The 27,188-nt window shown below is 38.6% G+C and overlaps 1 protein-coding gene across 2 annotated transcripts in view; it reads left to right on the top strand.

The window, feature by feature from the left end:
* HPCAL1 (hippocalcin like 1) overlaps positions 1-23,439 on the top strand; it is a 133,824-nt gene extending 110,385 nt beyond the window's left edge. For both annotated transcript variants that reach the window (XM_070732979.1, XM_070732980.1), the window contains 3 exons: positions 13,340-13,743; positions 16,545-16,650; positions 22,191-23,439. In XM_070732979.1, the coding sequence (XP_070589080.1) occupies positions 13,366-13,743; positions 16,545-16,650; positions 22,191-22,288 (582 nt within the window). In that variant the 5' untranslated portion in view covers positions 13,340-13,365 and the 3' untranslated portion in view covers positions 22,289-23,439. The remainder of the gene's footprint in view (positions 1-13,339; positions 13,744-16,544; positions 16,651-22,190) is intronic.
* Positions 23,440-27,188: the final 3,749 nt, after the last annotated feature.

Raw genomic sequence — 27,188 nt, forward strand, 5'->3', positions numbered from 1 at the left:
AACTAAGTCTGCCCCTTATAGTTGTGCTTCCTTCCACTAAAATACACTAAAATACTTAAGAACTTAATTCGTTCCATGACCAGATTCTTAAGTAAAAACGTTCTTAAGTAGAAGCAATTTTTCCCATAGGAATCAATGTAAAAGCAAATAATGCATGCAAACCCATTAGGAAAGAAATAAAAGCTCGGAATTTGGGTGGGAGGAGGAGGAGGAAGAAGAGGAGGTGGACAGCCGCTGCCGAAGGAGGAAGATGAGGTGAGGTGAATTAAAAAAATCCAAAACTTTAAGGCTTAAAAAAAAAAAGAGGGACTGAGGCAGCGAGGAGGAGCATGCGCCTCCCATACACTGCACCAGAAAGACAAACCCACGCAGGCGAAAGGGGGGAAGCTCCTTTGACTGAAGGGCAGCTGCTGCTGCCTGCTTCCTCTTCCTTCCCATGCTGAAGGGCTTCCCTCTTCTCTCGCTCGTTCACTTTGTAGCCAGCGCCTTTTCTTCACTGTGGTGACTTCTTGGTTTGGCTGAAGCTGAGTTGATCTGGCCAGGGCGAAGCGCCGCCTTTTGCCTTTCCGTGCCCAGATACTCCGGGAGGCAACCTCGCACCTGGTGTATGGAAGGCAGCGCAACGGAGTCACCACAGCGAAATGGTTTATTCCCTCTTCAAGCGCCCAGAGAAAGGAAAATGCTCTGTTCACTCTGGGCTGCCAAGGTTTCCTTAAGCGCCACCGAAAGGCTCCTCTGGCAGCCCAGAACAGCCCGAAATGCCAGGATTAAAGGGGTAATGGCAGGAAACTGGCTGGGCCTTCGTGCCGCTCTCAAATTTCCTGGGAAATTTTTCCAGGCTTGGGTTTTTACGTAGAAAATAGTTCTTAGGTAGAGGCAAAAAAATCTTGAATACCCGGTTCTTATCTAGAAAAGTTCTTAAGTAGAGGCGTTCTTAAGTAGAGGTACCACTGTACTCTGAACTAAGTGAGGCAGAGTGCAAAATATAAATGTGGTTTGGACCTACCTAGAAACACAATATATTAGCCATATTAAAACTACTTTAGCAAACTGTAACAATAATGAATGATAGTAATTGCCATAGGAATGTGAAAAACCCTATATGTTGAAAAAAATAGAAAAGGTTAAATTTTCTTTGTGCTCACATTTGCAAGGAGGAATTTAACTGCAGGTGCAATAAGAATATCTTATCTAGAGCCTCTGGAGTGAGGAAGCTCCTAAACCTTATAAATAGATAAATAAAGTGAATTAATTGATCTTCAGCCAACTTGAGGAGCAAATAGCCATACACAACAAATTTGAATTGAACAAATTCAATTCAATTATTGAACAAATAATTCTCAGCTGAACAGCACTTCGTTTGCTGTGCCTCTCCCATAAAAATGTAGTTCCCATTAACCTCAAAATTACATTGGAAGTACAAAACAGCTTCTCGGCCAATCAAGAGGGTTTTTTTCTGTTGTACTTGTGTGTATCTGCCAGACAGTATGAACCAACCCATGAGGGCAGATGACTGAGACCTGGTACCTACTTCAGTGGATGAATGAATGGATTTAAAACTGTTTATATACTCTGATCTTTTTCTTTCTTCCCTCTCCCCAGTTCTCAGAGCAGTTTAATAAATATATATGACATAAAAGCCACCGCTGATGATTGAGTGTTTCTAAATGGGTTTAGAGCAGCATAAAAAACAGAGAAGCTACTAGCGTGAGTTTCATAGTGAACCAAAATTAGAACAAAATAGGAGACATCTGCATTAGAAAGAACCATTCTTCCCTTGGGTAGCTGTCAATCTTGACTTCCATTGTAGTTCACTAAAATATGCAAATATCTTCCCCCACTCCTTTTTCCCTCTAGCTGACTTTTACTAACATGAATGAAAATATAATACTGTTCCCCAGTTAGTTTTAAGCCAAATTATAAATGTAGTTGTATCCTATCTGCTGGGATTATGAGGTTTCTAGCTGGACACATATAGAAGATTCAAAGGGGTTCTTTTCCCAGTGGTGCTCTGCTCTTGCCTTCTTCCCAGGATTGAGAAAAAGTGACTGACCCACAGTCACCCAACTGGTTTAGTGCCTAAGCCAGAAGAATTAGGGTCTCCTGGTTTTTAGACTTTAACCATTTCACCAAAGTATCATATTTTTCAGACTATAAGACACACCAGAGTATAAGATGCACCTTAGTTTTGGGGAGGAAAATAGGGAGGAAACAATCTGCCTACCAGGTATTCATCTGGCTAGCATCCTTAGCCTGGTTAGCTTCAGCACATTATTTTATCCCATGGATATGGCTTTTTAAAACTTTATTTGGAGAGAGTAACAATGAAAGAGCCATATTCGGAACAAGTAGCACAATGAAAAAAACTGCAAAGTTCTGCAAAGACTTAGGGCTGGGAAAACATTCTTTGCAGAGAGTAACAAGGAAAGAGCTTGCAAGTCAATAAGAGCTGGCAACAGCATTAGCATCTGGTTAGGGCTGGAATGAAACATTCAGAGCAAGTAGAGCAATGAAAAAAATTCTGCAAAGACATAGGGCTGGAAAAACATTTTTTGCAGAGAGTAACAATGAAAGAGCCTGCAAGGTAAGATAGCTACCACCAAATTAAGGCTGGGGGGAAAAAGCTTTGAAAGAAAAGCTACATTCAGTATAAGACTCACCCAAATTTTAGCCTCTTTTAGGGAGGAAAAAGGTGCATCTTATACTCTGAAAAGTACAGTAGTTCTCCAAGAAACAGTAAATGACGGTCATTTCCCTCTCTTAAAAAAAAAACCTGGTTAGTTTCAGAATCATTCATGCACTGTTTCGATTTATTTATCTTTCTTTTTCCCTTGTTCGTCTAACTACACTGCAAAAGCTTTGAGAATTGAATAGGTTGGTTTCTTTCCTACATTGTCCCACTGCAAAAACAACATACGTGATGCACTACTGTAAAATAAAGATACTAGGGAGCAAGGATTTGCCTGGCTGTCAGCAGAGGTGGGTCCAGACCAGATGGCCTGAAATGGTAGCAACCCGCTGGTGATGTCACTGAACTGTATCGGCTCGTGCCAGTCTGTATGCGCCACCATCTTTTTTTTCTAATTTTTTGCAAATTTGTGGTCCAAATCCATCCCATTGTGTTGCAAACCGGTGGGGAAGGTAAGTAGAACCCACCCTTGGCTGTCAATACGGGCAATTAGCTGGAAAGCTCCTCCACGCTTTTTACATGGCTTACAGCTTTACCAGCTGGGAGCCTCGTTTAAACATTTCAACATTTCGAAGCAAGAAAAAAATCTACAAGAGCAAGCAATGATCAGAAATAGAGCAAGAAGGCTGTAGTATTTTATGCTTCCCTCCAACACAGAAGTAGCTAATGAGATAAACACAGGTTTCTGTTTAAACCTGATGTGTTTTATTAATGAGCAGCTGGCTGCTTTTTCTCTTTTCAGTCTCTGAGAAAAACCATTAAGTAGAGTACAGATTGTGTACAGCGGGTGCAATTTCTGATACTCCTCTCCAGTTATGTCATTATCTGGTATTAGCGTTTCTCCCCCTCCTTACAGTTTAGAGGGCTATAAGCTTCTTTCATCTCTCTTTGCTTCTCTGCATATTACATTGGCTGGTAATCATTATGTAAGCTTAGTTTACACTGGATAGTCTATAGATACTGATACGATTAAACTATAAATACTGGGGAATTTCATAATATTGGATGGAATTGGGATTAACACTCTTTATTTGGGGGGGAGTTCCAAAAGAAATTAACAGTGCAGCTTCTAGAGTGGCTTTTAAACTTTTGGATTGAGGTTTGGCAGTAGAACCCAGAGGTACAGGCACAAGATGAGACCACATTTGGTGAGACCACATTTGGAATACTGTGTTCAGTTCTGGAGACCTCACCTACAAAAATATATTGATAAAATTGAATTTGTCCAAAGACAAGCTACAAGAATGGTGGAAGGTCTTAAGCATAAAACTTATCAGGAAAGACTTAATGAACTCAATCTGTATAGTCTGAAGGACAGACGGAAAAGGGGGGACATGATCGAAACATTTAAATATGTTAAAGGGTTAAATAAGGTTCAGGTAGGGAAGTGTTTTTACTAGGAAAGTGAACACAATAACAAGGGGGCACAATCTGGAAGTTAGTTGGGGGAAAGATCAGAAGCAACATGAGAAAATATTATTTCACTGAAAGGGTAGTAGATCCTTGGAACAAACCTCCAGCATACATGGTTGGTAAATCCACAGTAACTGAATTTAAACATGCCTGGGATAAACATATATCCATCCTAAGATAAAATACAGGAAATAGTATAAGGGCAGACTAGATGGACTATGAGGTCTTTTTCTGCCGTTGATTTTCTATGTTTCTATGTTTCTAAGATCCAGCCAGTGGCGTTGGTAGAAAGCAATGAAAATGGGGAAGGTGATGGAAGAGCCTCATAGTTGAAGTTCCCACCCCTTGGGCTTGGCATATATATGTCCATAAGGGCAGGTCTTGCATTGCAGTATCTTGTTGCTTTGTGGCTTTATCTCATGTATACTGTTGTATATCTCATGTATACATGTCTACTGCATCTCACTTACTTTGACCATGTCATGTGGGGGAATTCACTGGAGAAAGCAATTATATTTGGAAGAGTTAGTGGTAAAAAGAAACCAGGCCATCAAAGGACATAGAGGCTAGATTCCATAAAAGCTGACGCCATCCAGAAAAATTCAGGTAATGCAAGATAAGAAGATCTAGAGAGACCTTGCCCATAGAATTGCCAAGAGTCAGACACAGCTGAATGGTAACATCATCATCATCATCATGCTGGATCCATCTATAATCACATAATGACAAACAAAATCTTGTTCAAAATCTTGAAAGGGGTGAAATTAAGGACGAAAGGAATGAAATAATTACAATTAAATAACAGACATACATTTGCTTTCTTGACCTCTGCTTGATTGGATGGATCTGAGATTGTCCTCTGCATTTGGAATCAAACTCTTGGGGGGTTTTTTTCTCCAGATACTTTTTAGAACAATATTGATGAAAAGTATCTGCTCCAAATCAATTTAAATTAAGGAATTGAAATTCAGAAATGTCAACCTGAATTAATACAAGTTGAGACTCAATTTGAAAAAAAAAAGATTCACTGATAAGTTGTAGTGAGAAAACATAAAAACAAAAAAATATGAGTGGACAAAAACAGCAGGGAGGTTGACTCTTTAGGGGACATTAACTCTGCCAAGTTCCAGCTGGATGTTTTCAAGGGTTCACTACAATATTTTTTTTTAATCCATCTTATTTCTTTTAAAGCCAATATTGCAGAGATGAGGAGAAAGACAGCCCTGGGGCCGCCAAACTGTCCAACAAAATGTTTTTATTTGCTAAACCTACTCAGCAGGTATCTGCTCCAACATAATAAATGAAAACCTGCTAAAGAAGTACGCTCTTACTCCTTTTACTTTTTCTAGGATACCAGATTTGGCATGATACTGAAAAATAACCAGTATAGAGGCAGGATAGAATGCATTGCTACCTCTAGTTCAGTGATGGCAAACCTTTTGGGCATTAAGTGCCAGAAAGGGAGCACTTCATTTATGCACTCTTCTGTACCATGACCAGGAAGGGGAGTTGCCTAGGGGACATGCGCATGCTGGAAAATGTACTTCAGGTTTCCGCTAAGTCTTCCAATTACCTCCCGCACGCGCCAATCAGCTGGCTGGTGTGCATGCTTATGCAGGAAAATAGAAGACCAGCTCTTCCGGTTTCCGGCACTGCTGCATGCATAAATCCCGGCGACCAGTTAGGTCCCACAGAGTTGGCCTTCTCCAGGTCCCGTCGACTAAACAATGTTGTTTGGCGGGACACAGGGGAAGAGCCTTCTCTGTGGCGGCCCCGACTCTCTGGAACCAGCTCCCCCCAGAGATCAGAATTGCCCCCACCCTCCTCGCCTTTCGTAAGCTCCTTAAAACCCACCTCTGTCATCAGGCATGGGGGAACTGAGATATCCTTTCCCCCTAGGCTTATACAATTTATACATGGTATGTTTGTGTGTGTGTGTGTGTGCTTGTTTGGTTTTTAATAAGGTTTTTTTTTAGTCATTTTAAATATTAGATTTGTTATATGCTGTTTTTATTATTGTTGTTAGCCGCCCCGAGCCTACGGAGAGGGGCGGCATACAAATCTAATAAATAAAAAAATAAAAAAAATAAATAAATATAGAATTACAAGGCGAACCTAATTTTCTCTTTCTCTTCCTCCCCCCCCCCCCCAAAATACACATTATTTTTCGTAGGCAAAGTCCCGCTTTCAATGCCTATATTGTTTATGTATGGTATGTTGTGTGCATGTTTTTTTAAATTATGGGTTTTTAGTTTTAATTATTCGATTTGTATTGTATATTGTTTTTCTGTTACTGCTGTGAGCTGCCCCGAGTCTACGGAGACGGGCGGCATACAAATTTAATGCAATAAATAAATAAATGAATGAATGAATGAATGAATGAATGAATGAATGATTGAATGAATAAATAAATATAAATAAATAAATAAATAATAAATAAATAAACAAACAAACAAACAAACAAATAAATGCCAGCTGTTCATCGCGTGCACATATGTGCCAGAAACCCGGAAGAGGAATGGGTGATGTGTGTGCCAGGTAACATGACTCTGTGTGCCTCTTTGGGCACACCTGCCATAAGTTCACCATCACTGCTCTAGTTGCTGGATGTCTGACGTTGTGGAAGGACTAACAAATTTCCCAACTCAGCCCTTAGGCCACCTCCTCCACTGATTTCAGTGTCAGGCTGGGTAGGGCATATTGGCAAAATGTAATCTCTTCTCAGCAAGAAGGGATGGTGTAATTTTGCTACTTCTAATCACTAGGTTTTGGTGCCAGAACAGTGACATGCCATGGCTGGTTCTCCTTCTGCCAAGGCTACCCCTCCCTTTGCATCACTGAATTACTGGGATGATCCAGTTGTGGCATAATTGTGGCTTGCAAATCCATACCATGCATTGGCAAAACTTGCTGCAAGAGGAGTCGGATAGCAATCCCTTGCTTGACATCCAGGATGGAATAGCATGTATGCACATGCCTAATGGTATGATTTTTGTCACCATCACTATGTCTACGGCAATATCTGGGCTGATATGAGCATGATATTTATGTGTGAGGGCATGATGTGACCTACTTATTGTTTGTTGAGGAAGTATCCTCACAACAGAGGCTCCGTCTTGATGCCAATCTGCCACCGAGACATGATGTCAGCATTGTCAGTTAGTCCAGATAAGAAGCACACCCAGGAGTACCAGCTCTGTGTTACGTTACATTACATTAACAGAATCTTGCAGGTGTAAAAGTACATCATTTCTCCACTTGCCTTTACAATCCAAGAAACGAGGGAGATTTTGACACACCCACACTGCTGCTGCAGACTTAATTGCCTCTCATCTGAACATTGACTAGTCTGGGGCTCTTCCTCCTCTCCAAGGGCCATTTATTTATTTGTTTGTTTGTTTGTTTGTTTGTTTGTTTTTATTTATTTATTTATTTTGTTTTATTTTATTTTATTTATTTTATTTATTTTATTTATTTTATTTATTTTATTTATTTTATTTATTTTATTTATTTTATTTATTTTATTTATTTTATTTATTTTATTTATTTTATCTATTTATTTATTTTTTTAATCAAACAATTATAGGGTGGTAATTTGTACAGCTAAAACATTAGATAAGTACTGATAAAAAGTAACAAAAGAAGACAATAGGACAGGGACGGTAGGCACAGTGCGGTGCACTTATGCACGCCCCTTACAGACCTCTTAGAAAGGGGAAGAGGTCAACTGTAGATAATCTAAAGTTAAAGGTTTTGGGATTAAGATTAGAAACCACAGAATCAGGTAGTAGTAGTAGTAGTAATAATAATAATAATAATAATAATAATAATAATAATAATTTATTAGATTTGTATGCCGCCCCTCTCTGAAGACTTGAATGCTTGTTGATTACTCTGTTGTTGAAGTCGTATTTTTTGCAGTCAAATTTGGAGCAGTTGACATTTAGTTTAAATCGATTTCGTGCTCGTGTGCTGTTGCGGTTGAAAGTGAAGTAGTCGTTAACAGGGAGGACATTTTTGTATATGATTTTATGAACTATAATTAAGTCGGAACGGAGATGACGGAGTTGTAGGTTGTCTAAACCAAGAATTTCAAAGTCTGGCGGAGTAAGGTATTTTGTTGTGAGAAGAGGAGTGAAGGACTCTTCTTGTGAAAGTACAGTATACCATTATAGATGTGCAAACTGAATCAAAGTGATCTAACTGGAAAACAATATTTTCCATTAGAACAAGGAATTGGCTCTATGTCACACAGAGAAGGGATCTGAAGGAAGTTGGGGTTCCTTGCTTTTAGATTTTTAAATGTGTAATTGTTATCTTAGATTTTAATTATTAGATTTGTCAATATACAGTATATTGTTTTTGTCACTGTTGTGAGCCGCCCCGAGTCTGCGGAGAGGGGCGGCATACAAATCTAATAAATACAATACAATACAATACAATACAATACAAGTTGGGGAACTGCAGGGCTCCAATTCTCCCTCTCCTATACACAGAATGGGGCAACTCACCACGGCCAACTTTCTGCGGCTAAGTTACCGTTGCTAATTTGTTATGACCAACTTTCTGTGGCCAGCTCACCCGGAGACAAAATTCTTTGCAGCCAACTTGCTGTGACCAGCTTGCTGTGAGAAAATTCAATAATTTTATTTCATTATTTAAAATTATCTTTTAAAATTTATTTTATTTTTTTTCATTCTCACTTCATTTCATTCCTCCTTTCCTGCCATTCTTTCTTTAGTGATTCTATTTCACCATTTCTTTGATATTACATAAGTTTTGTCCTGTAGTAAATTGTTCCCTAATTAGTTGGCTACTGTGAATTGTCCTGTGGCAAGTTGGCTGTAGGGTGTTGGCTGTGGGGCGTTGTCCTAGACCTTAATTGCCGTGAACTTTCAGTGGCCTTTTCTTCTTTCCCTGTCAGACTAGAACTTCTCCAGCAAGTCAAACAAAACGTTTGCTGAATTGGGATCGTTGACTTTAGGAAATATCTTCCACAAGGTTACCCTGGACAGCCTGTTCTTCTTTTCATCCTGATAATTTTATCACTGCTTACCTTATTATTATTATTTATTATTTATTAGATTTGTATGCTGCCCCTCTCCACAGACTCAGGGCGGCTCACAACAGTGATAAAAAAAAATACATAATGACAAATCTAATAATTAGAATCTAAGATAACAATTATACATATAAAAATGTAAAAGAGAAACCCCAGTATATAAAAGCATACATACAGTCCTATTATGCACAGAAACTACATAGGCAAGGGGAAAGTGTCTCAGTTCCCCCAAGCTTGACGACAGAGATGGGTTTTGAGGAGTTTACGAAAGGCAAGGAGGGTGGGGGCAGTCCTAATCTCCGGGGGGGGGAGCTGATTCCAGAGGGTCGGAGCCACCACAGAGAAGGCTCTTCCCCTGGGTCCCGTCAGATGGCATTGTTTAGTCGACGGGACCCGGAGAAGGCCAACTCTGTGGGACCCAACCGGTCGCTGGGATTCGTGCGGCAGAAGGCGGTCTCGCAGACTTGCTTGTCATCCCTGCCTCGTTCTTCTACCTACCTGCCTGCCTCTATCCCACCATGCTGTCCAAGAGCAGATATTCTACCTTTTGTCTTTCCTGGACAACCGCTGGCCAAGAGGCAGAGGATCTGTGCTTGGCCAGCTTGGGTCAGAGAGGCAAGCAGCAAAGAAGAATCTTTCTTCCCCTTCTCTGCTCCTTACTCCCCCAGCAGCAGCAGAAGGAAGCCACTGCCCTTTTGCTGGCCTTATGCTAGAAATGTGGCCAAGAGGAACTCTGGGAAGGCAACTGTTTTCCCATCGGCCCGTTTTCTTCCCATTCTAAGATGCATTATGTTAGAATGTCTTGCTCCAGCAACAGAACTTGTAGCAGATGGGTTGGTATTACTTTGAGGGAATCGCCACATAGAATAGAATAGAATAGAATAGAATTTTATTGGCCAAGTGTGATTGGACACACAAGGAATTTGTCTTGGTGCATATGCTCTCAGTGTACATAAAAGAAAAGATACATTTGTAAGAATCATGTGGTACAACACTTAATGATTGTCATAGGGCTCAAATAAGCAATGAAGAAACAATCAATATTAATAAAAATCTTAGGATACAAGTTACAGTCATACAGTCCTAAGTGGGAGGAAAAGGATGATAGGTATGATGAGAAAAACTAGTAGAATAGAAGTGCAGATGGCAAAAACCAAACTGCAGGTAGTCCTCAACTTATAACCAGATGCTTAGAGATTACTTGAAGTTACGAAGGATCTCCCTGCCGTTACTCATCACCAAGGTTTAAGGTTCCAATGGTGTCCCACACTCCCCAGGTTACACAAGCGCACTTTGGATGCTTATCAACCAGGCCACCTGTACAGCTCTTTGCACTATCCCACAGAGATATGGTTGTTGTTTATGACAGTTTTGCCAAACACTGGCATTTACTTCTGGATTTCGGCAAACCGAGCCATGGTGAGCCGTTGTTTTGCTTAATAGCCTCACAAAAGTGGTTGCTATCACATTGGTCACATGGGTGGCCCAATTGACAACTATCACAAATTATAACTGTGATGGACAGATCAAGACAACCTATATTAAAAAGAACATAAAGGTTGCACCAAACTGAGCCAACTCTCAGGTTTATATATATGTTTTTTTCTGCAAATGCTTATGTCAAGACCACAAATACCGTAAGAATCTTTAATACATTCTAACAGTCCAGGCCAGTGGTTCTCAACTTTCCTAATGCCGCAACCCTTTAATACAGTTCCTAATGTTGTGGCGAGCCCCAACCATAAAATAATAAAATTATTAGGAAACTCAGTGGTAGGTTCTAACTTACCTCGCTGCCGGTTTGCTTCCTGCTGCGCTGCGTGGCCGCACATCATGGGTGTGCATGCAGTTTGAATGTACGCATAGGTGCAGTGCCAATTTTTTAAAAAAAATCCAAAAAATCCAAAAACAAGATGGTGGTGCATGCACAGTACCAGAAATTCGGCTTCTGTGCATGCTCAGAAGTTCCCATGTTAGAGGGTGGTTTTTTTGGCAGTAGTCTATTTGCATGTGGATGGTGGACCCACCTGGAGATGGATAGAGGTGCAGTTCTTGGTACCTAAGACCATTGGAAATATGTGTTTTCCAAGGGTCTTGGGCAACCCCTATTAAAGGATCATTTGACCCCATAGGGGTTGCGACCTCCAGGTTGAGAACTGCTAGTTTGTGTTCATCTGCTCCCTATTCAAGCTGTTTTATTATATTTTCCTAATAGCAGGGATATTGTGATGTTTTGAAATCTATATTTAGTTATCCAAATCACTTTTTAGGCTCATGAATGTATCTTCCAAGAAAAACTGCTTGAAATAGTGAGCACAGGGTGTTGCCCTACTCAAAATGGAGGTGGGGGATTGGGGTGGCCTCTTGGTAGCTTTTCCAGGTTTCCTTTCATTTCCTGTTTTTCTTGCCGTTCGCTTACTTGTTTTGGAATTCTGGAAACAACTTTCCAAGCATTTCTAAAATATTTGGTTAAAAGAGTGGATATATTACCTAAAGTAGAATAAAGAACAACGGAAAATGTTTGATAAATATCTTAATAGAATGAACTGGAACACTATGAAAGAGCTTGTTGGGTAAAATGGAGAAGATAGCTACTGTATGCATTTTGGTCCTGGAAATAGCCAGGAACATAGTACAGTGGTACCTCGACATAAAAGTTTAATTCGTTTCAGACCCGAGCTCGTAAGTAGATCAACTCGTATCTCGAACGAATTTTCCCCATATGAATTAATGTAAATAATTCTAATTGGTTCCAGCTCTCAAAAAAGTCCCAAAGTTAGCCTAAATTATTAAAAAAGACATGTTTTTAATTAATAAATGTACATGCAACACGTATAAATAAACAATAAAGTAAATAATGAAAAGAGAAATGTACAAAATACAATAAGAAAATGTATAAAACACGGTACAGTAATCTTACCTTGGCGACAGACGAGTGTGGCTGTGTACTGTAGGCTACGTAAACAACACTTTCTTAAACTATCATAAACGTAAACAAAACAACAATTCCATAGTTAAATGGTATAAAACTGTAAAAATATACACTTTCTGATACGACCGAGACGAGACTTTGTTTTGCGCGCTAACACGTGCGAATGGCCGAGATAACTGGAAGCAAGGGGATTCTGGGTCAGAGAGGCAATGCACCAACTAGCGGTAGCATCCTGAAGCTCAGTTCGTATCCCGAATTTGAGCTCGGCTGTCAAACAGAAATTTCGCTCGCGTTGCGGCTCGTAACTTGGAATACTTGCATGTGGAGCAGCTCGTAACTTGAGGTACCACTGTATATTCTCAGACTCAGGCCTTGTGTCCAAGAAAAACATTCTAATGAAATAAAGCTAGAATGTTATGCTTCTATAAAACAGTGGTGAATGAGGAAAATATTTGGCCACAGAGCTGCAATAAACCTCTCTAAATATATTACGTAGAGAGAAATATGAGAATTAATTAAAGCAAGCATGTACAAAATCCATTTAGTGTCTCTTTTTCATATATATATTACAGGGACAAAGGCTGCATTTAGGAAGAGAAATGAAGAATTACTGTTCAAGAGGGTTATAAAACATGAGGATAATGTGTGCAGGGGATTTGGCAATAGAGAGGCAACAAAATGGCCTTTCTAGCTGTTTCAGTAAAAGGTTGGAATGGAAATTTGCAATTTGGGTTTGCAGAAGGTTTTCTGATATTGCTTTGTTGCTTTACGAAGGGAGATTTTTTGTTAATGATTGGGCAATGCCAAAGAGGCTGCCCTGTATTTGTAAAAATTGCCTCTTCTCTTCATTGCTGAAAACTCTACTAGATCAAGAATCCCTTTGCAGTGGAAGGGTGCTATTGTTTGGTGGAAAACCAATTAAGAAAACAAACTACAAATTATATATTAATAAAGCAAGAATGTTCTTGAACTGTTGTTCGTATTACTTTCTTCCCCCCCCCCCCCCCTTGTATGCTGTAATAACCTTTTCTACAACAATGTATTTCAAGGAAAATGGGGAAAGAAATGTACACTATTCCTTCTGAAAAAATCTTTTATCCATCCAATTTATTTCAAATAAGCATCAGGCTTGAAAATGCAGAATATTATAAGGAACCTATTTCCACTGCGTACATATTTAATAGAGCTGCGTTTTAGATTTCAGCTGTGAGAAGAATCAACTAATGTTTTGTCTTGTTTTCAGCTCTTAGATAACAACCAGGAACAGAAATGGGAAAACAGAACAGTAAATTGAGACCTGAGATGCTCCAGGATCTCCGAGAGAACACTGAATTCACAGACCATGAGCTTCAAGAGTGGTACAAAGGCTTCCTAAAAGATTGCCCCACTGGCCATTTGACTGTTGACGAATTCAAAAAGATATATGCTAATTTCTTCCCGTACGGGGATGCCTCAAAATTTGCAGAACACGTGTTCCGCACTTTTGACACCAATGGTGATGGGACGATAGACTTTCGAGAATTTATCATCGCGCTAAGCGTTACATCTCGAGGAAAGCTTGAACAGAAGCTGAAATGGGCATTTAGCATGTATGATCTTGATGGCAATGGTTACATTAGCCGTGCTGAAATGCTTGAAATAGTGCAGGTAAGTTGGGGTTTTTTTAAGTTAAAGCATCTAATTAAATGTTAAGATGATCTAGTGCAATCCAATTCTTTTAGCTATTTAACCTGAATGCAAGCATAGCAGCTATTTTCAGCCTGGTGCACTTGAGATATATAGGCCCTGTTGACAATAAACTATCTCCAGTAGATCTAGAAAACACCAATTTGGGAAAGACTGCTATCCATAATCTTGACCTTGGAGTATATTTCACATGAAGTTCCTCTTGGCATTCTACGTGTGACAGTACATGCGTATACACATGTACTATCAAAATTTTTACTACCACACTAGGGGCGTGACCCTGCATTTTCTTTCAAGATCTTTCAGTGCAAATTGAGTGCTCTGGGGTGGAGGCTCCATTTTCGCTTCCCCCCTCATCCGGGCAGTAGCCCACGCCTGCGTTTACAGATGGGCCTCAACTTGCAGCCACAAATGAGCCCAAAATTTCTGTTGCTAAACAAGACAATCGTGAAGTAAATTTTGCTCCCGTTTTATGACCTTTCCTGTCACAGTTGTTAATTGAATCATTGCTGCTGTTAAGCTAATAAGTGAACCCAGTTTCCCCATTGACTTGGCTTGTGAAAATTTATATATTTATTTATCTATCTATCTATCTATCTATTTATTTATTTATTTATTTATTGGATTTGTATGCCGCCCCTCTCCGTAGACTCGGGGCGGCTAACAACAGTGGTAAAAACAACATGCGACAATCCAATACTAAAAGAGCTAAAAACCCTTATTTTAAAGCCAAATCATACATACAAACATACCATACATAAATTGTAGGAGCCTAGGGGGAAAGAATATCTCAGTTCCCCCATGCCTGACGACAGAGATGGGTTTTAAGAAGCTTACGAAAGGCAAGAAGGGTGGGGGCTATTCTAATCTCTGGGGGGAGTTGGTTCCAGAGGGCCGGGGCTGCCACAGAGAAGGTTCTTCCCCTGGGTCCTGCCAAACGACATTGTTTAGTTGACGGGACCCGGAGAAGGCCCACTCTGTGGGACCTAATTGGTCGCTGGGATTCGTGCGGTAGAAGGCAGTCCCGGAGATGACCTGGCCCGGTGCCATGAAGGGCTTTATAGGTCATAACCAACACTTTGAATTGTGACCGGAAACTGATCGGCAACCAATGCAGACTGCGGAGTGTTGGTGTGACATGGGCATATTTAGGGAAGCCCATGATTGCTCTCGCAGCTGCATTCTATATCGCAAAAAGTGATCACATAACGCTGGGACGCAGCAACCAGCCATGGGTTGCTCCCAGTTCGGCCTGGTTCAGCAAACAGGTAGCAGTGGGAGGCTCCGCCTACCCTGCCGGAACTCACAGAAGCGTTGTGCACACACAAGCAAAGTTGTAATGCCAAGCATATTAATTTTGATCATGTGACCATGAGATGATACAACAATTTTAAGTGTGAAATATAGTCATTGTTTTCCAATCCCAGGGTAATTTCGGTCACTAAACAAGTGGTTGTAAGTTGAGGACTATCTGTATCTCCAAGTAAGTAAGATGCAAGCAACAGTATGTTGATTTGTAGAGTAGCCATCAGATTACAGATCCTATTTTGCATACAGTGATATGAGTGTACTTACTTAACATTGACTTTAGATGTACAGTATTCTGGTATTTATGCACCAAAACTTATCAGTTCTGTTCTTAGCTTTATCTGGAAATACCGCATGTAACACATGGACAATGAAGGCTGATAATTTATCCCTTCATTTATTTATGGAAATTTTTAAATGAAAAATGTTGATTGAACAAAACCATGTCTTTTGGCAGAGCTTAATCCCAGTGGATTCATCTAGTTAAATTCATAGCATTTGGAACATTGAGACTTGGAATGATAATCTAATGATAAAGAGCGTGAATTTACAAATAAAGTGAAGAGAAAACAGATACATCTAATGAATTATTATTATTATGTTAAGGCTCTGCTTTCCACCTGTGGCACGGGTGCCATAGGTTCACCATCCCGGTCCTATAGTTTACATTAAAATTATGATTAAGGGTTATCAGGAGTTCTGAAAATGGGACAGATTGTTATTGTTAACAAGAATAGATTTTGGGGGAAATGGGATGTGAAAAGCACCACAGTGCAGGTAGAATAACTGTAGGGAAAGGAAAGGAGCCGGGGTGGCGCAGCAGGTAGAGTGCTGTGCTGCAGGCCACTGAAGCTGACTGTAGATCTGTAGGTCAGCAGTTCAAATCTCATCACCGGCTCAAGGTTGACTCAGCCTTCCATCCTTCCAAGGTGGGTAAAATGAGGACCCGGATTGTGGGGGCAATAGGCTGGCTCTGTTAAAGAGTGATATTGCTAACATGTTGTAAGCCGCCCTGAGTCTAAGGAGAAGGGCAGCATAAAAATCAAATAAATAAATAAATAAATATTGATAGTTAGTTTAATCTCCCAACAGAATGGAATGGCAACTCAGCTACAGAAAAAAAGACATGGAAGCTGTTTGAAAGACAGAACTGAATTTGTTTACAGCATACCAATGACAACTGTGCATCTGTTCTCCTTAATAAGTAAATACTTCATATATAAATCAATATATGCAGAATGTGAGAGTATATTAGATGCAAATCACAACATAGGAATTTTTTTTAATGTAGAACTTTTTGAGGGTTCCTTGAGTACTTGTTGTTTTATGTTTTAATATATTTCACTGTAATGGCTTCTCGATTTGGTTTGGTTTGGTTTTGGTTTTTTTAAGTTTGGATTTCCAAAAAATTTTTTAACTTGCTTTCCTATATATATAATCCTATCCCTGTAAAGGCAATCTATAAAATGGTGTCTTCGGTCATGAAAATGCCAGAGGATGAATCAACTCCAGAGAAACGAACAGATAAAATCTTCAGACAGATGGATACCAATAATGACGGTAGGTTTCTGCAGTAAGCTTTTGTGATGCGCTTACCAAAGATAGGGGTAATGATAGCGGACGTCTGTTTAAAACTGTTTAATGTAGAGAGTGAAGAAATCTGCAGAGGGAGAAATTGTTGCATTTTTTTTAAAGTCCAAGAGTCTTACCTGTCCATTAAAAATAAATAAATTATAAAGTCTCTGGTCCTAACGCCAGATCCCTAAAGACTTCCCTTATTTATAAACTCATCTCTCTGCACACTTATTTTCCAGAGATTAACCTTTTTCTCCTGTATTCTGTTTTTCTCTTCCACTGACAGTCTCTGCCAAGCCGCATAAAACTTTGCAGATAAATGTTTTGCAACAGAAATAAATTATTGAAAGGCACTACATTTATTCTAATTTGTGCAGCTCATTCTAGCTGCAGGTTTTTTAAACTCCACAAATAGGGAAGATAAGTTGATTTGCATGAATTCTGAACGAAGTCCATTAGAATTTCAAAGAGCAATTAAAACTGTAGCTCACCATGTTACTTCAGATTGGCAACTGTTATCTCTCTTCCTCCGGCTAGATCACTAAAAGCAAAGCTAGCATTTCTCCTTTTATCTACTGTATTTTGCAACAGGGAAATACTGTAGAGGTTGCCTTTGGAAACAGTATCTTGCTTCAGAACCTTTGATCCATCGAGGTTAGGAGGAGAGAAGAAAAAAGAAAGTTAAGGTTCTTTGTAGTGTGGAGGCTACTTAATGGAATCATTAGTACTGAAATGGGTTCCTGCAGGTTTTTTAGTAGTGGGTCAAAGTAGAAGTGTTTCCTCGGTATTGCCTACTAGCAGGACATGTGTTTATTTCCATGGAAATATATTAAGAAGAAGTACCCTACTATGAACTGGTATGGTGGGAGGGGAGCATTTGGGGGGGCACTATTTGCTCAACCACTGATGATTCAAAAGATACTAATATCTCAAAGTATAATGACAAATCAGTTCTTTGAAGCAACCTATTACCATTGTTGCCCAATACCCTCTGAAATACAGGTGAGGTTATGACACTTTCAAGTCTCAACTTCAATACTTAATCCAGTTAATCTTAGTCCAACTAATAAATGATGAAAAATGCTGGGAGTTGTTGGCAGGGCAGTAGACTCCCTGCCTTAGTGTGCAATCAGATTATCTTCCCTATGACTCCTGACATGAGGTCATCACTACTATAGTTAAATAAGTATTAGATGCCTATTGTGAGCCACTCCGAGTCCTTGGAAAGGGGCAGCATACAAATCTAATAAATTATTATTATTATTAAATTATTATTATTATCTTGCAGCAGGTATCTAATACTTATTTAACTATAAGTATTAGATACCTGCTGGGAATCTGCTACCCTGCCAACAACTAGATCTCCACCTAGATGGGTAGAGGGGCTAAAGCATGCACTGGAATGTTACATCAACAGCAGAATAGTACCTTGGTGGGGGGTTTTTAACTTTGTTGAAGCACTTGATCCCTAAAAATATGTCAGAGTATCTAAATATATGAGAAAATGTGTACACTTCTAATAGAGAATGCAACAAAAAATAACAGTAAAATAGGAAAGGTGTTGGTATTCTTCACAAGAGAGAGATATCAGAGTACCCTAATTCCAGAAGGATTTCATATATATTCATAGTACTATTTAGAATGGAGATCTCCAACCTTGGCAACTTTAAGTCTTGTGGACTTTAACTCTCAGAATTCTGGGAGTTGAAGTCCACAAGACTTAAAGTTGCTAAGATTGGAGACCCCTGATTTTAGAACATAGGGTGATAACCTGATCAATCATCCTTACATTTTGTTGAGCTGAATCTGAGCTGAATCAAGGAAGATACAGCCCATTCAAAGAGACCCACCACCACTACTGTAGGTTTCTTTCTTTTTCTTTTTTTAAAAAAATAAAATTTATTAATTAACAAGGGATAAATGGGGGGAAGGAAAAAGGGGAGGTTCATAAATTCAAAATGGGTAAGGGTATTTATCGCATGATATTATTTTTCATAATATATGTAACAAAATGGAACAGAATTTCAATATTCACATTTGTATCTTATTACTATAAATAATTCATTTATCTATCTTATCTTACCTTCCCGCCAAAGCTAGGCATTTTAGTTAGTTAGTTAGTTAGTCCAATAATACACAATGAAGGTTATAGAGGATACACTCAAAGTAAAATATATCAAAGAAATAATAGAAGAGGAATACAATTGTATTGGACAAAATAAATAAATAAAATATATCAATGAGAGAATAGAAGAAAAGATATAGGGATAGAAGAGAAAATATAGGAGATGTAGGAGAGGGGACGGAAGGCACACTAGTGCACTTATGCACACCCCTTTTGCACGCCCTTATCTTGGAGAGAAGAATACCTTAACATTAGTGGTGGGGGGGGTTTAGTTGGTCTATCTGTATCACAGGTAAAGTGTAGGGTGGCTTTTGATTCCCTGTCAGGAAATAATGATAAAAATGTCATTTACCGAGGATCTGGTTCTCATTGAAAGCTTCTGCTAGCTTTTGCTTCCTCCTGAAGATGAGAGAGATTGCCCAGGAAGCAGAAATGTCAACTAGTAGAGGGAATTGATATTTGTGTTACATTGGATGGTTTTGTGAGCATGCATATTTTACAACTGCAATCTCTTTTGAGACAAATAAGCTGCATAAATGCATCTGGGAAAAGCATCAAATAGCTTGCCTATTTCTAATTAACTCAGTTGTGAGAAAATCTAAATAAAGGGATAAATAGGCACAAACCATTAAAGTCAACGCGATTGCTGAAAATCATTGTTTTCTAGTAATACGATAGAAAAAAAATAGAAACCCAGAACATAGTACAGGTAGTCCTTAACTTGCAACCAGTTGCTTAGCAACTATTTGAAATTCTGATGGGCCTACCTAGGGAGTAGTTAGGATCAGTGATGGGCTGCCAGAAGTTTTACTGCCACACGCTTGTTGGCTTGTTGGCCATGTGACCAAGTGGGAAGGGCTTGACAATCACATGACCAGGGTTTGCTTTAAAGGTCATGTGACTGGGTGGGAGTGGCTTACTGACCAAGATAAGTTTTTAAATAGGTGCTTGTACTCTTTTTCAGTTGATTAAGTCACATTATTTGAATAGCCACAAAAAGGACAAATGATAGACAGCATTATTTGTTGAGGAGCAAAATAACCTTTTAAGATTTTGCACTGAACCCACAAGGTTCAGTATGATAACAGATTAAACAAGTAGCTCAATTTTCTTTAATTTCTATAAAAGTTCAGTTCTAGATAATGATTAAAATGATTAAAGCATTTAGAGGTAAAAACATACTATGTACTATTATTTCCTATTTTAAAAATAATTAAGGATCATACTAATATACTAGAGAAGGAAGGATAATTTTAAAAACTATTAAGTATAAATAGTGCATAAACTTACTACCCCCACTGCGTTCTTCTCCCCCTTGGAGGCAGAAGCCCATTACTGGTTAGGATACAGATTTGAAGTTCTGATGCTCACCCACCTCTAGCCATGGGTCCATGCTTTGGACACTTGTCAACCAGGTTGCATTTGCAGTGTCCCGTGATCATGTGACTGTGATTTATGACAATTTTGCTTCCTTTTTTGGCAAAACTATGCCTACAGCAAACCAGTGTTTAACTACAGCAAACCAATGCTGCTTAATAATAATAATAATAATAATAATAATAATTATTATTATTATTATTATTATTATTATTATTATTATTATTTATTAGATTTGTATGCCGCCCCTCTCCGAGGACTCGGAGTGGCTCACAACAATAAAACATCATATACAAATCCAATGTTAAAACAGTCTTTTAAAAAACCCTATTAAAACAGTCATAGAGCCCAAAACACCATCCATGCTTGCTTAACTATCTCAGTGATTTGTTTCAAGAAGAGATGGTCTCCTTTAAAAAAATATGTGTATAAAAGTTTATTGTGCTTGTCCAAATTATCCTGGAAATACACTGCTCAAATAAATAAAGGGAACATTTAACAACACAATATAACTCCAAGTCAATCTGTGAAATCAAACTGTTTACTTAGGAAGCAACACTGATTGACAATCAATTTCACATGCTGTTGTGCACATTCATGTTTGTACAGAAGAAAGTATTCCATGATAATATTTCATTCATTCAGATCTAGTATGTGTTATTTGAGTGTCCCTCTGCATTTCTTTGAGCAGTATATATCACATTCCTTTCAGAGGTGGTATGGTTTGGACCGGTTTGAGTGAACTGGAAGTAGTGACCTGTGGGTAGGCCAACCCCCCTCGCACCCCTCCGGCATTTTCCCATCCTTTTAAGCCACATTTTCAAGCTGCGCCCAGGCATGTTCAGATAATAATAATAATGATAATAATAATAATTATTATTATTATTGTTGTTGTTGTGTCAATACAACACAGCAAACGAGATCACTATGCTGGATTTCATATTTCATCATCGTCGTCATTATTATTATTATTATTATTATTATTATTATTATTATTATTATTAATTAAACTTGTATTCCACCCTTCTCCGGAGACTTGCAGCCAAAGCAAGCATATGTGTGCACTCACATTTTTGGTGCTGGGCGAACTGGTGGGAATTATGTGAATTCCAGCTCTGATTCCTCTGATTCTTTAAGAAATTAGAAAAGTAGGAAATGAGAAAGTATAATACTTTAGGGCAGAGTATTTCATAGAGAAGGTAGGGGCTAGTTACCTTTCACCATTGTCTACCTTTCTAATGGGGGCCAACAACTTTGAACCAGTAATTTAGAATCTCAATCAATAAACTCACAACATGTCAAAGAAAATGCATTCTACATGTTGCCTGAGAATGAGTGAAGATTGAAAAATCTTCATGTTTTTCATAATACAGAATTCTGCTCTGATTTAATAGCAATGGAAGGCATTTGTCCCACCCATACCTCTTTTTTTTATGGGGAACAATATGTTGAAATGGGCAAACTCACAACAAGCCCAACTTATTTCACTTAGATTGTAACATTCACCTAATTTCAAATATTTGGCATCAAAGGTATGAAATGTTTTAATCTAGCTCAGGGAGGAAATTGTATTGAGTTCAAAAATGTGTCTGCCTGAAATTCAGCCGCCTGCCATTTTTCAAGTCCGCCCTTTAGCAAGATGTCAGCTAAAGGAAGCAACAGATCAGCACCGAGGTTATGCTTGTTTTCATGTCATTTTCATTCAAGCTTTTACGTTTTGCTCGAGAGCTTTGGAATTATAACAGGATGTGAGAATTTCGTCTGGTTCTTATTCTGATTGTATTTCGGAAGTCTACATTATTATCAGAATTTCCTCAGCTAACCCACACATACCCCAAACAGCATTTTTGGTTCTTTGGGACAAGGGTGGGATATCTTTTTGGCAGTCTATCAAATCTCATGCACAGTTCCTTTTACACCAGCTGGAAATGAACAGGCTGCTCTTTATATTTCCTGTGTGGCAGATCAGATGTACAATTTTGTCTCTCTCTCTCTCTCTCTCTCTCTCTCTGTTCCCTTCAAGGTAAACTATCTCTCGAAGAGTTTATAAAAGGTGCCAAGAGTGATCCTTCGATTGTGCGGTTGTTACAGTGTGATCCAAGCAGCGCAAGTCAGTTTTAATAAAACTCTGGACAGTTTGCAAAAGAAAATTACTGGCTTGTTCAAGCTTTGCTCGTAATGGATGCCTTCAACCATTCCTCATTGGTTAGTGGATGAAACTCCGTGGCTGGATTGTCTCTGTATCCAAGTGGGAAAAAAAAATAGCCTCAGTCCTCTCATCAGCTGTGATACGACTTTTCTTTCCAATATCCCCAATCCTCTTTTTCACTGCACATTATTGTTAGGACTCCCTGTACACGTTGAGTGTAACCGAAGGGTATGTTTACATGGAAGTTAAAAGAGAGGGGACTGGTATTCCTCTCGGTTCATCTAAATGGATGACTTCAGTAACTCCGAAAAGATACCGTACGTAATTTTTGTCTGCTATGACAGCAGCGAATGACAGGCAGTTTATATCCCACTATAAAATCTCTACGAAATGTGGAATAAATTAAGCAGGTTTTGTCTTTTTTTTTTTTTTTTTTTTTTACTAAATGGCATGTCTTTGGTTTCCTTCTTAATAAGGAAAATTGCTTGCATTTGCTTAGCAGTGCAAGCAGTTCCCATTGGGAAGAAAACAGGAGGCATGCAGTTTTAAGAAACAAAATAGATATGCACATATAAAACACACACACATACATATACATAGTCATGTGTGTGTGTTTGTGTGCATGGGTGTATACATACGCACACAAATTTTGCATAAATATTTAGGTCATATTTAATATATGAAGTAGACTTCATCCTTCATTTCTTCTAGTTGTCCATGATTATTATTTTTTTTAAGGAAAGGATTATGATACTTTTACATAGTCAAGTTGCCATTAAGGCACTGCATGATTAGCTGTTTGTGGGTATATCACTGTTTTAATTACTGGTTGCAGCACTTTGTCCATTTTTACCGTGGATTGTTCCAGCGTTTACTGTGTTGAATGAAGACTAAAGAGGAATCATCCCGCTTCCATGTTTCACAGTGAAGCACCACTCACAATGGCTACAACATTTTAACAGGCTTTTGAGTGAGGTGAGGTAATTTGACAAAGCATTAACTATGATCCTCCTACCAATTTATGGCTGTCCATCTCTGTTAATAGTCTTGTGCATTCCAGTGTTATTTAATATCTGCCTAATGCCAAGAAATGCTGATTGAAATAAAGGTGAATTTTCTTGTTGATCTATGGTTATGTTTAATTATTGGATGCTTTGAATATGATTTCTTTCTAGAAAACAATGAAAGGATATTTCAAGAGTCAGTTTAAAACCACGTGTTCGCACAAATTGCACGTGAGTGGACATTACTCCATTCTTTCACAAATTTTCGAGCAGAAACATTGTTCACGGAATGGCCACAAAAGCCGGACATATATAAACAACAGGAGTATCCTAGTTTTGTGATCAAAAAGAATTTTAAATGAACACCAGCCTAGTTCAGCAATCTGATTTCTATTCAGAAATATAGCTAGAGGTTATAGCTATATTTCTCCTCCTTATCCAGTAGCAGGTGTGCCACGTCCTTCATGCTTACACCCGCCACGTCCTTCATGCTGGCACCCGCCAAGAACAACAAGAACCCACGCAGCCACCCCGCCTGCCCTCCTTCTCTCCTGGGCTTGGAGCAGTGTGCAACTGGGAAAACAATCCCCATTCGGGGAAATCGATTGAGATGATTCTACAAATTCTATGGAAAGTTAGACAGAGAGATGATAGATAGATAGATAGATAGATAGATAGATAGATAGATAGATAGATAGATAGATAGATAGATAGATAGATAGATAGACAGACAGACAGACAGACAGACAGACAGACAGACAGACAGACATGGATGGATGGATGGATGGATAGACAGAGATAGATAGATAGATAGATAGATAGATAGATAGATAGATAGATAGATAGATAGATAGATAGATATAGATAGGCTAGATAGATAGAGAGAGAAATAGATAGATAGATAGATAGATAGATAGATAGATAGATAGACAGAGAGAGAGAGAGACAGAGATAGATAGATAGATAGATAGATAGATAGATAGATAGATAGATAGATAGATAGATAGATAGATAGATAGATAGACAGACAGACAGAGACAGAGATAGATAGATAGATAGATAGATAGATAGATAGATAGATAGATAGATAGATAGATAGATAGATAGATAGATAGATAGATAGATAGATAGATTGTCTGTCTGTCTGTCTGTCTGTCTGTCTGTCAGGTGGTAGGGAAAGCAAGTAGGATGCTTGGCTGCATAGCTAGAGGTATAACAAGCAGGAAGAGGGAGATTATGATCCTGCTATATAGAATGCTGGTGAGACCACATTTGGAACATGTGTTCAGTTCTGGAGACCTCACCTACAAAAAGATATTGACAAAATTGAATGGGTCCAAAGACGGGCTACAAGAATGGTGGAAGGTCTTAAGCATAAAACGTATCAGGAAAGACTTAATGAACTCAATCTGTATAGTCTGGAGGACAGAAGGAAAAGGGTGGACATGATCGAAACATTTAAATATGTTAAAGGGTTAAATAAGGTTCAGGAGGGAAGTGTTTTTAATAGGAAAGTGAACACAAGAAGAAGGGGACACAATCTGAAGTTAGTTGGGGGAAAGATCAAAAGCAACATGAGAAAATATTATTTTACTGAAAGAGTAGTAGATCCTTGGAACAAACTTCCAGCAGACGTGGTAGATAAATCCACAGTAACTGAATTTAAACACGCCTGGGATAAACATATATCCATCCTAAGATAAAATACAGGGAATAGTATAAGGGCAGACTAGATGGACCATGAGGTCTTTTTCTGCCGTCAGACTTCTATGTTTCTATGATAGATAGATAGATAGATAGATAGATAGATAGATAGATAGATAGATAGATAGATAGATAGATAGATAGATAGATAGATAGATAGATAGATAGATAGATAGATAGATAGATAGATAGGTGTGTGTGTGAGAGAGAGAGATGAAAGATTAAAAGCAGCCTAAAAGAGTTCTCAGAGAGGGGCGGCATATAAATACACACACACACACTATAATGTGGAGCCCACTGTAGAGCAAAGAGAAATCCGAATAGTATGCAGGAAAACATACAGGAAATTAAAAGAAAAATCAATCCTGGGAAAGAAGGAGGAATGAGAGACTCAAAATAATACCACTTTGATCTTGTCTGGTATGGGGGAGGACAGAGGGAAGTCGTGACAAGCTTTCAAGTTTCTATTATACCCGACAACAATAAAGTATCATTCCTGGAATATTTGCAGTGTCTGTTTCTGGGACATCCTTATTTCTCATGGGCCTTCTGTTGACGTTCAGATCTTTAGGGCAAAATCATGCTCAGAAGGCAATCGCTAATAGCAAATACGTTTGATTCCTAGAAAAAATTATGGCATATTTGTAAAAAGTGAAGAGAACATTGCCTGAAATCCAGTTAATTGAGTAAAGGAATTTGATGAGGCATGTAGTGATAGTTAACTATGCATGTGGCAAAGGGCAACCTCATTTTGTTGTTCTGTGAACAATGGATTTTCATCCTAGTAGATTCTGAATTGTGGAAACTCTGCCCCAGGGCTTTAAGCAATAAAAGCCCTGTTCAATTCTAGTCCCTGAGGGAGAAAAATAAATTAAGTATAGAATGTTTCAAACTGTACTAGATGCAAGGATCTACAATACATAAGAAATTATCTACGGAAGAATTAAAGGACCTATGTTTGCTAAGCACACACAATTTCTTCGTTATTTATTGTTTACAGACAGTAAAACTCAATTTTTGTTGAGATAAATGCAACTAGAGCTGCATTCCTTGCATAAATTCCTTGCATAAATTCTGATTGGTGACGCTAGTCTGTAGAACAGAGAATAAATGAGAAGATTGTTGTTATTATTATTATCAACTGTAAAGCAGACAAATATCTCCATTACAGCACAGTGTTCTTTTTTCAATCCACAGATCAAGCAAATAGCTAACAAAAATTTCAAAAGGTACAACCCGTCAATTAGCCATTGCTAAAATTGAATGAACAAGAAAAATCAACTAAAGCTTTAATAATGTACTGATACTTCTATCATTTTGAGCTGGATCCAAAAAAAATAAAAGCCAGTTAAAATGGAAAAAAATGTTATTTTATGCCTTTTACAATCGATAGTACTACTACGGCAACCAATCTTAGATTCTTCTCATATTTCATAGGCATCTTCCATTAGAGCATATTAGAGTAGTTTAATGCAGACCATGCTACACAGAATACAGAATGCTTTTCTCTGCGATATGGGAAAAGTAGTTGATAAAAAGCCTTTAAGTGCCACCTGAGCCCCGAGGAGAAGACCACAGTGCTACCTACAGCAGGCCATGTAACTCTTCTAGAAACAAACATATTCCTAAACATTTATATTGTCCAGGTTAAGAATCTGCTTATTTGATTTTCAGATTCTAATTGTCTGATGGAAGAAAGAGAGTTGGGTATTAAATCAGCTTAATAAAACCTGTCACTGATTTCACTCAATACCATATGCTTATATAGATGTTGAAAATATAATCGCTCTCTCTCATTTCTACTCCCTCCTTCTCCTGCTCTCTCTCCCTTTCTTTCTCTCTTTCTCTCTCTTCCTCTCTCTCTCTCACACACACACACACAGAAAATAACATACTTCACCAGAAGAGCCCTTCACTCCTCCCCTCGAAACAGAATACCCTATGAGACTAGACTTTCAATCCTGGGCCTAGAAAGCCTAGAACTAAGACGCCTTAAACAAGATCTAAGTATTGCCCACAAGATCATATGCTGCAACGTCCTGCCTGTCGGCGACTACTAAAGCTTCAACCACAACAACACAAGAGCACACAACAGATTTAAACTTAATATTAACTGCTCCAAACTTGACTGTAAAAAATATGACTTCAGTAACCAAGTTGTCGA

This window comes from Erythrolamprus reginae, chromosome 1 (assembly GCF_031021105.1).
Source record: "Erythrolamprus reginae isolate rEryReg1 chromosome 1, rEryReg1.hap1, whole genome shotgun sequence".
Taxonomy (NCBI): Eukaryota; Metazoa; Chordata; class Lepidosauria; order Squamata; family Dipsadidae; genus Erythrolamprus; species Erythrolamprus reginae.